We start from the raw sequence: 14,090 nt of genomic DNA on the forward strand, positions 1-14,090 counted from the left end.
CCTGTAATCAAAGCGTTCTGGCAGATATTGAGATGGCAGTGGCTGTGTGGGCCGTCTCCATGTACAGTATACAAATATTTACTGTAGATTTGCCTGCTGCAGTAACTACTCATTCCTAGTGACCTTCTGCACCAGCTCTTGTGCATTTTTATCCTCTCACAGTCTAGCTGAGCAAATCGTTGACTTTTTTTTGCCTACCACCTCATATCATCTTTTGCTGCCTTCTGTCTGCACCCTTTTCACCTGGAACAGACCCTCAGTGTAAGAGTGCTTTGGAGCTGGATGTGTCAGCTGCCTGCAGGTGTAGGTCACAGTCTTCATCCCCAGAGAGGGAAGATGAAAGAGAGAAAAACACCCGAGCCCTCATCAGAGCAGGATAAGGACCTGGACAATACCAGCCTTGAAGTAACAGGCTGAAGAAAACTCTGGAGAGGAGACTCCCACCTCTGAGTTACAGAGGGACATGGCAGAGCAGAAAAATGCAGGCAGGTGCCCCACAGGGACAGGCTTTGTCCTGTGCTGGTTGTTTGCCTGCTGCTTTGGCTTGAATATTTTCTAGTGGTGGAAGAGAGAAACACACAGCATGGAGCGAGACATGTTGTGTGAGCAATTCTGGGTAGCCACAGTGAAGGCCTCGACCTTGACTCTGATGGCAGGAAATCCTGACTGAGTAGGAAATACATGCACGAGCCAAGGGAAGAGACTCCTCACTGCCCAGCCAACCTGCTTTGTCTTTTCTGCATGAAATACTGCTAACCTTAAATTACCTCTTTCTCCCTGCCAGATGGAGTCCTACACATCTGATCCCCTGGTCTACCACGGTGGCATGAAGGTGTCCTTCGTCATCCAGCTGATGAACGCCATTGCCAGAATTGAGCGAGCTCTGCCCAAGCTGACTTTGCCCATCCTGGTGCTACACGGCTCTTCCGACAAGCTCTGTGATATCAAAGGGTCTTATTTACTTATGGACACGGTGCAGAGTCAGGACAAAACGCTCAAGGTCAGCTTGTTTTCTTGGTTTTTAGGGTATTGGCCTGTTAGCGCTGGCCTGAGCGGCCTCTGTGAGGGGTGTGGCGGCCTAGGCTATGGTGGCTGACCTCAAGGCCTTACCCTGGGTGGCTGTACACCCCTGGGCCACTTGGACATGAAGCCACTTGCCATACAAGTGCACTGAGGCTCACGACCAGCTGAGGTGGTGACCCCGAAACTCTTCTGAACAACGCCAACCATGTTAGTGCCGAGCCTACCTCGTGCCCTGGCCTGTAGGGGTACAGGGGGGCCTTCCCAAAGCGCTGCACAACAAAGGCCACTTCACATCTGCTCATTTCAAGAGAGCCACAGCTGATTAACCGATTGTTAGCACATGAATGAGCCTGAAAGAGAGACAGGGAGACCAAGGGAAAGCTTTTGTCATCAGAAAAATAACTGGGTAGCCTGGGCATAAAAGGAGTAAAACTGCACAAGGCATGATGGGAACATTCCCCCTTGGCCTTTAAACTCCAGGGGCACAATAAGTATTTATTTCCCTGTTCTTACTGGGAGAAGGAGCAAGAAATGCCTGGTGTTGGGACATGTATCGTCTTCCTCATGTGCAGCAGGGTGCTCAGGTTGAGCTGCAGTGCCAACACCTTCCTGCTTGTGGAGGGGCAGCGGCAGGGAGAGGACAGGGCAGTGTGTGGAGAAAGTGGGAGGGTGAAAGAGAAACAGCAGCAGCAGAACCCAGAGCCGGGTCTGTCAGCACAGAAGCTGGGAGTGGGATCCCTTTTTGAAGAAGGGCCTGCTAAAGCTGATGGCGTCTCTTGATAACCTATCTTGATTTGATAACCTGCCACATCCAGGAGAAAAACCTGACAAGGTGTGGGCAGGACACATTGGACGTGTGGGTGTTGACAAGAGGGGACTGAAGGTTGCTCTGTTCACGAGGATGTTTTCTTCTGTGCTAATATCCTCTCTCTCCCTGGTTGCAGGTGTATGAGGAAGCCTACCATGCCCTCCACAAAGAGCTGCCTGAGGTCACTACCTCTGTCTTCACAGAAATACTTACGTGGGTTGGCCAGAAGGTCTCAGCTGCTGGAGAAACCAGCCATACTTAAGAGCAGTTGTTTTTGCAGCTCTTACTGGGGGTTTCTGGGAATAGACGCTTTTCTTAATAGAAGTCTCTCTGGAAAAGATCTAACGTGGAGGGGCTCGTGGGATATTTTGCCATGCACAGCGTAAGGGAGGGTGGGGGAAGAGGCACAGAGTGGGACGTTACTTGGTGATGTAAATGGCCATTGCCATAACCTGAGAAAGCATTGATAGCTGTGGGAGCAGCTGTCAAAGCTTTCCAGGTGGGTGATGTTGCCAAGATGCCTCTCACCCACAGAGCTTCCTCCATCACTTCCTCTTCTCTGCTTTCGCCAGGGTGACAGGGGTTTATTTATACTGCAATAATTTTTGGTATGTTAAGGAAGTCAGTATCTTCCACTTTACAGTTTTGATTCCAGGTGCATACAGTCCCCTCCCTGTCCCCACCATCCAGTCCCTTTACAGCCTTGGCCCTGAGAGGCAAACGTTAATGAAGGTGCTGGGTAACGAGGAGAGGCCAAAGATGGAGCTGATGGGGGCGGTGAGAAGAGGCTCCAGCTCGGAAGCGAAAGGATGATTTTTGAGGTCAGACCCCTTTGGCTGCTACCTTTGTTAGCAGGTCAGGCCCAGGGGGAGAATAAAGGGCCCCCCATGAGTCTGCAGGGGGGAAGGCATGCTGAGCAAACCTTCAGTTGTCATCATCACCAGAGCAGAATCCCAGAGGAGAGAGGATGAATGTATACTCAAGCCCACATAGCACATTCACAAACCATGCTATTCCCAAGGCCAAACCCCCTTCTCCTCTCCAAGATGAACTATTCTGTAAATATTCCTATGGGCTGCTTTTTTTCCTTCTTTCTTCTTTTTTTTTTTTTTTTTCCTCTTGGAGTTAATCACTTGCGCTACTGAAACTGAGAAAATCAGAGTTATATGAGAATATAGTAATATAATATATGATGTATATAGAGGTGGCTGGGAGCTAGGGAAGAAATGGGAAGAGAGTCTAAAGAAGGGTTAATTGCTCCTTCTCTTGGCAAGGAGTAATGTTGTCCTACCACGATCCAGTCCTCTCACCATAACTTTACAGTCATAATCTGTTGTTTTCCTTCATCAGTTGGAAAATGTCCTGAAAAGAATGCTAGAGAGAAGCGCAGAGCATCTGGTGGGTGGGGATTAACAGTGGGTGTCCTCATGGTCCACTGGTTTGGCAGGAGACCCACAGCGCGAGCAGAGATCCTGGCCAAGCCCTTGCCCTTCTCCTCCCGAGCAGCACAGCCACCTCTGGGGCCGACAGGGCGCTGGGGATGAGCTCGCCCCTGGGGGCAAGGTGGGGAGCAAAGGCAGAGGACAGGGTGCAATCGTAGTTCCAGCATCCAGGGAGCAGCTCGTGAAGTGCTCCAGCGGTGCAGACAAGCCAAACCCCAGAGCTGCCTGGGTCTCTGGTAGCAGCAGGGATGGAGGCAAGGTTTGAGACCCCAACATGAAGCAGAGGAATCGTATCGATACAGCAGAAGCAGCGCAGCAATCACTGCGTGGCCGTGCGGGTCAGTTTGTCCAGGGAGATGGCCCTAGTTATTACCATGCCTCTTGGCAGCAGCCAAAGGGAAGGGCTTTAACCTGCCCCTCTCCCTCCAGTGCTGCAGCAGCCTGCAAATGCTCCAGGAGGAGATAACGGGGCATCTCCCACGGGGACAAACCCCACTGCCCTCCCTGGCAGCAGCTGCCCTGTGCACTGCTGCCCCCAGGGCTGGATCGTGCCCGTGGCAGCCCTGGGGTCTCACCCACCTCTCCTGCCTTCGGAGCCACTTCTGGCAACATTCAGGAAAGGGACCTCTGTGCAATAGCAGCCAGAAGCAGGGCCCGACGCCATCAGCGTGCAGGAATGAAGGCCCTGTGGGTGCAGGTTGCGTCCTTGCAATTGCCCTAAGGGGCCCAAGTCAGGAAAGCTCTTTTATTGAGTTTGATGCAGGCACTTTTCCATTTTTATTTTCCTGCCCTGAAGGAGAGGAACCAGCTGGGCTTCTCCCAGCTTAAAACATTATTCCCATGCAATCAGCTGCTCCCACGCACCCCTGCTAAACCTGCAGCAGCACCGGCACCGGGAATGAGGCGACGCGCAGGTCGCCCGCTCCACGTCTTCCAGCAGCCTGCCTCGTTGCAACTTCTTTTCCCGAGCGAGGTCCTTCCTTGCCAGATGCTGCTGGGGAAAGAGAGCAAGAACAGAAGCGCTGCAGCGGTGACGAGGCTCACCTGCTTCTTCAGGCGGAGCAGGAATCCAGTGGGCGTGATGCGGCGGTGACAGATGTTGCGGGGGTCGGAGCAAGACGAGGACTTAAGGATGGGATTTTTGAAAGCACTTTTCCCGAGGAAGTCAGGAGGAACAGATCGATGCCCACATTCATTTCATCCCAAATTGACAAGCACTTTGCGGGGCAGAGGGAAGCGACCCTGCAGCAGGAAGGTCAGAGCCCGTCTGCTCCCTCCAGCCTGGCTTCGGGCTGCGGTCAGTGCCTTGGCAGAGCGTGTCTTCCGCCCACGACACATCTGCAGCCCAGAAGAAATAAAAGGAAGGCAATTATCTTCATCTAGGGAAGACTTGTCCCTCTGTCTAGCTAAGCTCAGTGACAGCGGCTGGGGAAAGCTGCGATTGAAAATCAGGTCAGCAAACAAAACCATTGCTTAGTTGAAAACCAGTAACAAAAAGCTAAACTAGCCCCAAACCTTGGCACAGCAGGTGCTGCTGCTACCCTCAATCGCTTTTCGGAGTTACCTTCCAAAGGAATTAACATGGGGAAACCTACCCCAAAAAGCCCCAATGTCGCCTGCCTCCAGGCAGGTTGGTGAGTGGAGATTTTTGGGTGGGGAAGCCAGCAAGGCGGGATGGAGCCGGGAGCAGATGCAGGTGGATCAGCTGAGGCTGGTTTGCACCAGCTGCAGCTCTCAGCTCGCATGCTCCAGCTCCCTGCTGCTCCCTTCCCCTGCCCATAAACTACTTTACATTGACCCAGTTCGGTTTCACCGTGCCCCGGAGGAACCCTCCCTTTGCTGACCAGATTAGTAATGAGCAGAGCTGCTGCCAAGGGAAATGTAATTAAACTCCATTTCCAAGCGGCAGGTACCGTTTGCAGGGAGCATGGCCGGCCTTACGAGCGCTGCTGTGCGGAGATGCGCTGGAGACTGGTCTGCCTTGGAGAAGAGGTGGCATCCGTGACCGAGCAATAGCAACGTGCAACTCCCACCTGTGTCACCCACCTCCTGTAGCACTGGGAGACCATTCCCCTCCCCCCAACCCATCACATTTTCTATTTAGCCTGTTCTTTTTACACCACTTACCTTAGCACACTGCCAGCACAAATCCACGGAGATCACATTTATTTTTCCAAGTAATTTCCAAGCTTGTCTCTCTTGTTCCGTTGTGTCCCAGTTCAATAAAATACATTTATATATATATATACATATATAAAAGCGTATATACATACACGTATTTTCAGTGGGAAACCATATACGAGTTTAGAATTCTTAAAGGAATACAATGTATATTGCAACTAATAATAAAGTTATGTTTTCTGAGCGGAGCGTGTTTGAGAGCATCATTTGTAACCACCGTATCTCTGGAGGATGAGAAGGGAGAGGCAGAGAGATATTAAATCCAGCTTGTGGAGGGGCACCTGCAGCCCCTGGGCACTGCTGGTGTGGCTGGTGCTTGCTCCCCAGCCACCATGGACCGGTGGGCCTGGGGGCAGCTGTCAGAGCCCTGAGGTTGTCTTTCTGCTTGAAGGTTGGCTTTTTGGAAGCTCCTGAAACCCACAGCCCTGTGCTGCTGTTTGCTATAGCCTGGAGCAGCCCAACAAGAGCCATCGTGGCACCGCAGCAGCGCTTCCTCACGTGCTTCCCTTGCCCCGCATGGGACGGGTCTGGAGCTGATGGAGGAGCCTGTGCTACCAGACGAGCTCAGCCTGCTTCGAGACCTGTTCCCCACACTTCCACAAGCCCGTTAAAATATTATTTCTGTCCTGAAATGTGCCCAATTCGAACAGGAGGCATGTGCACCACGGCCAGGCGGAGCAGTGGGGTAAATGCCACCTCGTGCCCCTGGCTGTGACTCCGAAGAGGGCCAGGGAGTGGGGCTGGCCCCTCGCTGGCTGCCAGGCAGTGCCCAGTGCAGGTGAGAGCCCGGCCAGCCTGGTTTGGTGTGTTCACGGTGCCCCTGCTGCAGGAATCCTCCCCTGCAGGGAAAGCAGTGCCCGTGCCCGTGCCCGGCCCGTCGCCCTTCATCATCCTCATCCTCCTTTCTGGCGGTGCAGTTTACCCAGCATTTCCACGCCACCACCCGGGGCACAGCGATCTGTCACAGCCGTGGGTGGCCTTGCTGTTTTTAGCACGTGCTCGTGGCCCGACCCTGCAGGCCGGCAGGAAGGCTGAGGCTTTGCGCCTGTTCCCCCAGCCCGTGCCAGGCCTTGTGCTGCCCCGAGCTGGCGGCTCCTCTCCGGGCTGGGCAGGTGTCCCCTGGCCTCTGCCGTGACACCGCGGGAAGGGGGGACAGCAGACCATGGCAGGCAGGGGAAGCTCTTCAGTGCCTGGAAGCACTCCAGGATTTTGGATGCAAAACAATTCCTATGAGATCAATGACGAGCTGGGATGGGTCGCACGGTACGCGCTGATGTGTAAGCAAAGGAAACTTGGCAGAGGGACCTGCTTGGCCTGGGGTGGAGCAGAGGGGAGGACAGGATGTCCAGCATGGAAAACACTTGTGCTGTCCTGAAAGATAACATGCAGAGAGGAGAAGGGCAGAGGGGAAGCAATGGATGGAGCTCAGGTGGGAAGGATGAGCGGTACCTTTCCTGCAGCAGCGTAGGAAAGGCCCACGGCCAAGGGCAAGCAACCCCCTGACTGACCACAGGGCAGAGCCCCAGGAGAATGACAGAATCACAGAATTGTAGGGGTTGGAAGGGACCTCGAAAGATCATCGGGTCCAACCCCCCTGCCAAAGCAGAGGTTCTGCCGAAGCAGAGCCTCTCCAGCCTTCCCAAGCCCTACAGCCCTCCTTCCACAGTCATGTCTTCATCTGGATGAAAAACACACTGGCAGCACCAGCACAGCTCTGCTCGGGCCAGCAAAACAAACCCTGAAGCGGGAGGGGTGCACGCGCTGGATGCAAACAGCTCTGGTTCCCGATCCAGAGGAAAAACACAGATGTTCCCTCACGATGGGTTGCGGGGTCAGCTTTGTGCTGGAGCGAAGGCGACAAGCATCCTGCCCGCAGCACAGGGCGGCCCTTGTGCTGGCCACATCAAAAGCGCCAGCAGAGCCCAGCTTCCAGCGCTCAGCCTGTGCACTTTTAACACCAAGCCCACTATTCCCGTGCCAAGCGCGTGCGTGTCCCCCACTGCATCTCCTCTGCACCCAAACCCAGCCCGGGGGCACTCGCGTGACTGGCAAGCCCCGGGCCCCCAGAGAATGCCAAAGTTTGCACGCACGCCTGAGCTGCCCTCTTAGCGCAGTGCGAGCGCTACAGCCGACAGAGCAAGAGAAGCACTTTCCACTTGTGCGCCTTCAGACCAAAAAAGGCTGTTGTTGGATTGCATGCGTGACCAGGAAAAGTCATGTAACATCGGGACACAAGAAATGCCATCTCCTCCAGGCATCGGGGAGGGAAGGAGCAGTCACCCCAAGAGGAGCAGGACAGAGCCCGTGCCCTGAACGGCGGCGAAGATGCTGCACCCAAGGAGAAGCATCTTGGAAGAAAAATCTTTCTGGACAATTTGCCTGAGGCATTCCCAGGTTCTTAACAAGAGCTTTGGGGAATTTGAAAGAGGTTGAAGTTGCCGCCAACAAACTTGGTTTAAAAACTCCTGGATAAAAGTTCAGTTTTACTTCCAGGGAGGAGGAGGGTGGAAGGAGTTAGAGAGAGCAGATTGCTGGCTCCCGTTATGGAAGCAAGCTTAATAAAATTCATAGAAATATTGGTGGTTCTGTTGTGCTGTGCCAAGAATGTGTTAGAATAAAACCTTCTGAGCAGAAGGGAGACATATAATGTCATCTTAGCCTTGATATGAAAGATCAGCCTTCACCTCCAAAAGCATATCTCAAGGAGTGGTAACTAACATATTTACTTTCCTTCTCTCTAGAGCAGGTCTCAGCACAGCCCTGCACAATTCATCACTGTCACAGCCTCGCACGAATGGTGTTGGGATGACCCCGGCTAGCAAAGAAGCGATAGGATAAAAGATTAAAGAGGGAGGCATTTCTTCCCACCAGGGTTTTAATGACACCAGCACAACACAGACCAGCTCAGTTTCTTCCACAGGAAAGCTGCATCATGCTCCTCTGGCTTTCCTTAAAAGCAAGCCAGCTCCACCCGAGCCCATGAACCAGCACATCTGGCCCTGCCACAGCATTCCCCAATTTCCCTCTTGCTTACCACACCGTGCCAAAGCAATGGCCTCACGTCCTGCCACACCACCAAAGAGAGCAGGGAGCAAAGCAGACCCCCTGGGACAATTTGTCAGAAAACCACAAGAGCTGCAGTCAGGAGGGAGCAGCCCTGGAGCAGATGGCATTTTCCAATCCCGCTCTCTTTCCCCTCGAGCTTGCTCTGCCAGCAACAGGAGGAGGGAGAGGAAAGCTCTCACACTCAGTTCTCAGAGCTTATTTTGGGAACTGAGCAACCAGACCCTCGAGACCAGGGCTAGCTCTTTGCATGGTACTGATCCTTTTTCCAAGGCTTGCTTTCGTCTCCTGAAGTGCCCTTCAAACCTCGCCTGAAACCTGCGGGCTTACAAAGTTAACCACGGCCAGGAAAAGCGGAAGGCACGTACACGCCTTCCCCAGATGCTGATCACACTTAGCTTAAAGCTTGCCTCCCTGCAGACCTCGCCTTGGTTATTGCCAGTAACCCCCTGCCAATTTCCAACCTGAAACCCCCAAAACATCCATAACCCCGGAGGAGTTCACCGCCCTCCTCCCTTGGTGCTCCTTCAAGGCGGGCAGCCCCGCCACCTTTATTCCAAACAGGCCCCAACCATGGCAAATGGTTTGCCAGCGTAGCCTCTCTTGTCTTAATAAATTTGTTATGTCAAATCTGTTTTAGCTTAGAAGGTAAAACAAAAACCTGCTCTGCCAACACACCCCGCGAGCAGAGAACCAAGCCAAGCCTTTGCTTTCTGTTGCCAGCCCCAGCAGGAGCCGCTCATCCTTAAAAACCGAGCCCAGACACAATCCAGCTCCCCGAGCTGCGACAGGCTTCAGCAGGCTGCCCACAGCAAGAGAGAAAAGCTCGGTGTCACCCCGAGCAGACGAGTCTGTCAACACACAGCGACTGCGAGCTGTTCCGTGGGAAGGTGCCATCTCCACTGTTTATTTGACCATGACTGTACCAACGCCAGCAGCTCAAGTCTCTTAAAGATCCTCGTCTTTTACTCCAGGCTCTCACAGCACAGTGATACTCCTTATAAGCACTGCTCCTTGAGTCCCAAAAGCCTGATTAGTGCTTGAACTTTGCCCAGACCCGGTCCCTCCCTTCAGCAGCATTACTCACTCAGATACTATTGCTCTCCCCCCTTGAAAACTGCACATTCCTGCAGGGAGCTAGAGGGGGGCGCTTGGATCCTTGCTCTCTGAAGCCAAGTCACGCTCTGAAGTCAACAGGCTGTGCGCAGGCAGCTCGTCGTGCTAGTTGCCACCAGAACTATCACAGCCACGCAGGCATACAAGAGGGCAGAAGGGAGAATAAGTGTGTGTCCTCAGAGAGGAGAGGAAAGACTGCCTGGCACTCCAGCAGGCCTGAGGCTTGGAGAAAACAAGTGCTTCGAGGGCACCGCGAGTGCACTGAACAAGTCAGAGTTAAACGGAGGAAGAGCTTTCCATGGAGGCTGAGAAACCTCCATCCTTGGATTTAAGAGAAGCCAGCAATAACAAAGGCGTGGGGTGACAAGCAGAGAGGAACAGACAGCTGACCTCCCGGGGACTGCCCAGAGGAGCACTCCGAGATAAAAATCATCTCCCTGACACACCACCAGCACACGGACCACGTCTGCACCACGGAGCTGCTCACGAAACACAACAATGCCGGGACAAAGGAGCGCACAAAAACAAGTCGGTGCTTTACACCCATGGCAGGACTGTCCGAACAGGTCAGCAGGAGAGGAGAGCAGTCACATCGTCTTCATTTCTTGGAAGCTTGGTACAGAGCCAGCCCCAGTTCAGGTGCAGGAAAAGTGCCGAAGAACCCACCCAGTCCTTTTAGAAATAAAGGCACACTGATGTTGGTTGGTAACAAACAGGCTACAGCAGGAACGGATATAGTGAAATATACTATTTTATTGCTGCACACATGCTTATACATTTCTTCTTAAATATACTGTTGCTCTGATAAACTTTACAATCTTCTTAATTCAACAAGTGGCAAGTAGTAAATAAAAAGGACAGAGGCAACAGAACACAAAAAGGACGCTGGCAACAGAAGAAAAATCCTAAGTTTTTTATTTCGTGATAAAATTATATGCAGCAAGAATAAAGTGAATTCCAATCTACTTTTTGACCTGGCTGCTGTTAATTAGAGAGCTTGCCTGCATGCTGACCATCTGCTTATGCATGCTTTTTCACAGCCCTGTTTTGCCAAAAGGGGTGGGGGGGGTTAAAGGACCCCGAGTAATTGGCCGATCCAGCGGGGCTCACAGAAGTGGCCGCTAAGTGCAGGCGGACAGCCGAGGGGTTTGCTCAGCAGTCCGTGAGGAACTGGGCTGCTGGGGGAGCAGATCAAAAGGCCACGCTGACCTTTCCTCCCACATGTACAACCGCAGCCTCACTCCCTCCACGCTTAAGGACACGGGAATGGAATTATTTAAGAGCAGCCACATGGAAAACGCTTCCCAGCACCGCTGCCCCTCCTCTGCTGTCCTCCCGCTTTGCCCACTGCCAGCGTCCATCCTCCTTAGGCAGCTGAGGCATCTGCAGAGAGAAGAATTAGCACATTCCTCGGTAATCCTGTTCCTACATCTTGTTCGGTACAAACAGAAGGCAAAGGCCACGTTCTGCTCTCTGGGGCTCCGTGCGAGCCTCGTGCAGGGCTGTCACAACCGTTGCTGTGGGAAGCTGACTACTGAGATGTCAGATGGGGAATTTATGCAGGAGAAGCAGAGGGGACGTGATAAACTAAACATCCTGCTTATGTTCAGTGTCATCTTCAGCCATAAATGGAGGAGAAACACAGGGGAACTGAACTGGCTGGCTGGCTGGGCTAAGCTGAAGGTTGTTTCTGTGCAGGCTTCATGAGCCTGACACTTCGCTGAGCAAGAAAACAGGCAGTTCTGCTCTTCCACCCTTCTTTTCCCCAAATATACGGGACTTCATATTCGAGCTTTCCAAATAGCCATTCCCCTCCTCAAATCTACTGCGATGCCTTCACCAGTTCAAGTTGTGCTGGTCTCTTTGGTGGTCTTGTCAAAGCCAAACGAAGCTTGGAGACAGACACAGACACGTTCCACACAACACACGCACAGCTCCTCTCCACGCCACCACCCCAAACAGAAGCGCACTGCTGCTGCTCCCCTATAGCAACACACCCTGCACCAACACACCCATTTCCCCCACCCTCGTGTGGCTGCAGAAAGCAAACCACAACAACTCCTTATGTCTCCTCACAAGCTTTTTGAAACAGAACTGAAGCAGCCACACAGCCACTATCTCTTGCCACAAAGAGACTTGCTTGGCAAGAGAAACCAGTTAAACACAAATGACAAAGTGCACGGGCATCTGGGGCCCGGTTAGCGGCACTGCATCTCGTTCCTGCCCTGCCAGCTCTGTCTGCAGCTTCTGTTAGTGCAGCTCAGTCCTGACGTGATTTTGCCAAATCCCAGCTTCTCGAATACACCAGCTGAAGCCCCGTGCCACCTTCTCACCGCAGCTGAACCCAGCCTGCCTAGTGCAAGCGGTGCCCAAAGGCTGCCTGCGTGAGCTGCAACACATGCCAGGTATGGGCAGATGCTCTGAGCAGGGGCAGAGTTTGCAGTTCTCATACGGTGGGAGCATGAGTGCCTCACCAGGTGAGATTAGCAGGGAAGGGAGACCCAACCTCCCAGTATATCCGCACTTTTAGCAAGTCCCTGCTGAACACTGGATCTCCAAACCCTTTCCTCGTCCATGTGAAGCACCACCACCATACAGGAAACAAGACCCTGGAGCTGCAGGGAACCCGTGCCCAGTTCTCACCTCAAACACTAAAAGCACATGACATGGATTATTTTAAACTCTTGCTGCACAGAGTGACCAAAATGACGATACGTATTGGTGATGGCAGCCCACCATCTGTGCAAGATTCCCTATGTGCTTCACACAATGCTTTTTCTTCCTCCCAGCTATCAGCACCGAAAGCATGCCTGGCCCGAGCCTTGGAGACCTGAGGCTCTCATGACGTGCCATTCTGGAGATAAACAGCTCTCAGGGCAGCCTACTTGGCAGGGGAAGCTTTGTGCAGGGCTATCACCTGCTGGTCGGTGCTGGGGAGAAATAACATCATCACCCTCATTAGGAGTCTAAGGAGACGAAGAGAGAACATGACCTAGTGCAGAACACAGATTCCAAAACATTCATTAGTACAAACAGTGAATTTCCTGGGGAACAATGAACCTACAAGGCTGAAGGCTGAGCAAAGCCAGAAGGTCGAAGAGTGGGACAGCTGCCCCGCAAGAGACCCAGAAGACCCCTCTTTCCTTCTCAGAAGACTTCTGGTGACCCCTCTCCCCCGACCCAACCAGCAAGTCAGTTTTGCACCACCACAATGGACCAAGAGAAAGGGAAAAGTGCTGTTTCCAAGAAGAAGGTGTTTCCTTCCCCTGTTAGGGAGACAAGGGGCACTCTCCCTTTTTTATGCATCAAAAGCTACTGCTTTCTAGGAATGGAAGGTCTCTGGTCTCTACTGTATTACCAAAGATGTTTGTTCAGCAAAGCTTTTAAATTCTTAAGTTGTGCATTACATGCAGCACAAGGAAAACATCAAATCTGTGCTCTGTATTCCCCTCCTGACTGCATATACATTGTCCACCTGTCAGAACTCAGATATTTTAAAATCTGAGTTTTTCCACTCCTCTCAGTGTGGAAATCCAAATGACAACACTTCAAAGCAACAAAAAGCTAGGGAAGACCTGGAAATCACTTTGGCTTTTTCCACCTGACTAGAATAGCAGGTGAAAACAGCAGCTTCCACACAGCCAAGTGCTTCTGTCTCTCTGTTAGGGAAGTGCTGCTCAACTCTGCCAATCTTATAATGCTGACAGTGAAAGAAGGAAAGGCCATCTTCTTTCTAATATACTTATTTGGGGAGTTTAATCCAGTTTTCTTCCTCTGCTGCTGGCAGTTCAACAAATAGCCTGGCATGAACCAGTTTCAGCAGTGTATTGTTGGGCAACAGAACAGGATGGGTCTTAACACCAGGCACAGCAAGTCCCCCCGAGCAACTCCCTCACCCCCATGGCTTGCAGTCTCCTATCAGCATTGCATCGTACAAAGCAGCAGCTACTGAATTAGGCTGAACTTTGGGAGCTACTTCCGAAAGGAGACACAAAAACAAAATAAAACCAAACACAAACCAGACATGCAAATGTCCAGACATAATAAATTAAAAAGAAACCATGCCTGGAAGTGGATGGGAAGGAGGACAAAGTAGAGGAAAAGAAACATTCAGAGACTCAGATGTTCTTGCACTCCGAGCCAACCCACTGGGGGTTACGCAGGCTGCATATGACAGGCAGGGTTTGCACACATCAGCACTCAAGCCCTATACTGGCCAGGAGGTTTTCCAGAGCTTCAAGTTTCTGGTTGGCTTCCTCGATGGCACTATAAGTCTGCACATTGCTGGTGATGTGGAAGCGAATGTCATCGACCAGGGGAATGGAGTCAGTCTCCTGCCGCTCCTCCACAGCTTCTGCATTCTCCTTCACAGCAGCCACAAACTCCTCCGACTCCACCAGCTGGATGGGGCGGACAAAAGCATCGTTAGGAAGACAAGAAGGCAGGTAAAGAGATGT

The 14,090-nt window shown here is 52.3% G+C and overlaps 2 protein-coding genes across 4 annotated transcripts in view; one reads left to right on the forward strand and one right to left on the reverse strand.

Moving 5' to 3' along the window:
• MGLL (monoglyceride lipase) overlaps positions 1 to 5,637 on the forward strand; it is a 63,899-nt gene extending 58,262 nt beyond the window's left edge. For all 3 annotated transcript variants that reach the window (XM_040568855.1, XM_040568853.1, XM_040568854.1), the window contains exons 7-8: positions 785 to 1,000; positions 1,968 to 5,637. In XM_040568855.1, the coding sequence (XP_040424789.1) occupies positions 785 to 1,000; positions 1,968 to 2,093 (342 nt within the window). In that variant the 3' untranslated portion in view covers positions 2,094 to 5,637. The remainder of the gene's footprint in view (positions 1 to 784; positions 1,001 to 1,967) is intronic.
• Positions 5,638 to 10,366: 4,729 nt separating this feature from the next.
• The window catches only part of ABTB1 (ankyrin repeat and BTB domain containing 1), a 29,165-nt gene continuing 25,441 nt past the window's right edge, over positions 10,367 to 14,090 (reverse strand). Inside the window, exon 12 of the mRNA XM_040568847.1 lies at positions 10,367 to 14,033. Within this exon, the coding sequence (XP_040424781.1) occupies positions 13,827 to 14,033 (207 nt within the window). The 3' untranslated portion in view covers positions 10,367 to 13,826. The remainder of the gene's footprint in view (positions 14,034 to 14,090) is intronic.

The sequence above is a fragment of the Cygnus olor genome, chromosome 10 (assembly GCF_009769625.2).
Source record: "Cygnus olor isolate bCygOlo1 chromosome 10, bCygOlo1.pri.v2, whole genome shotgun sequence".
In the NCBI taxonomy this organism is placed as follows: Eukaryota; Metazoa; Chordata; class Aves; order Anseriformes; family Anatidae; genus Cygnus; species Cygnus olor.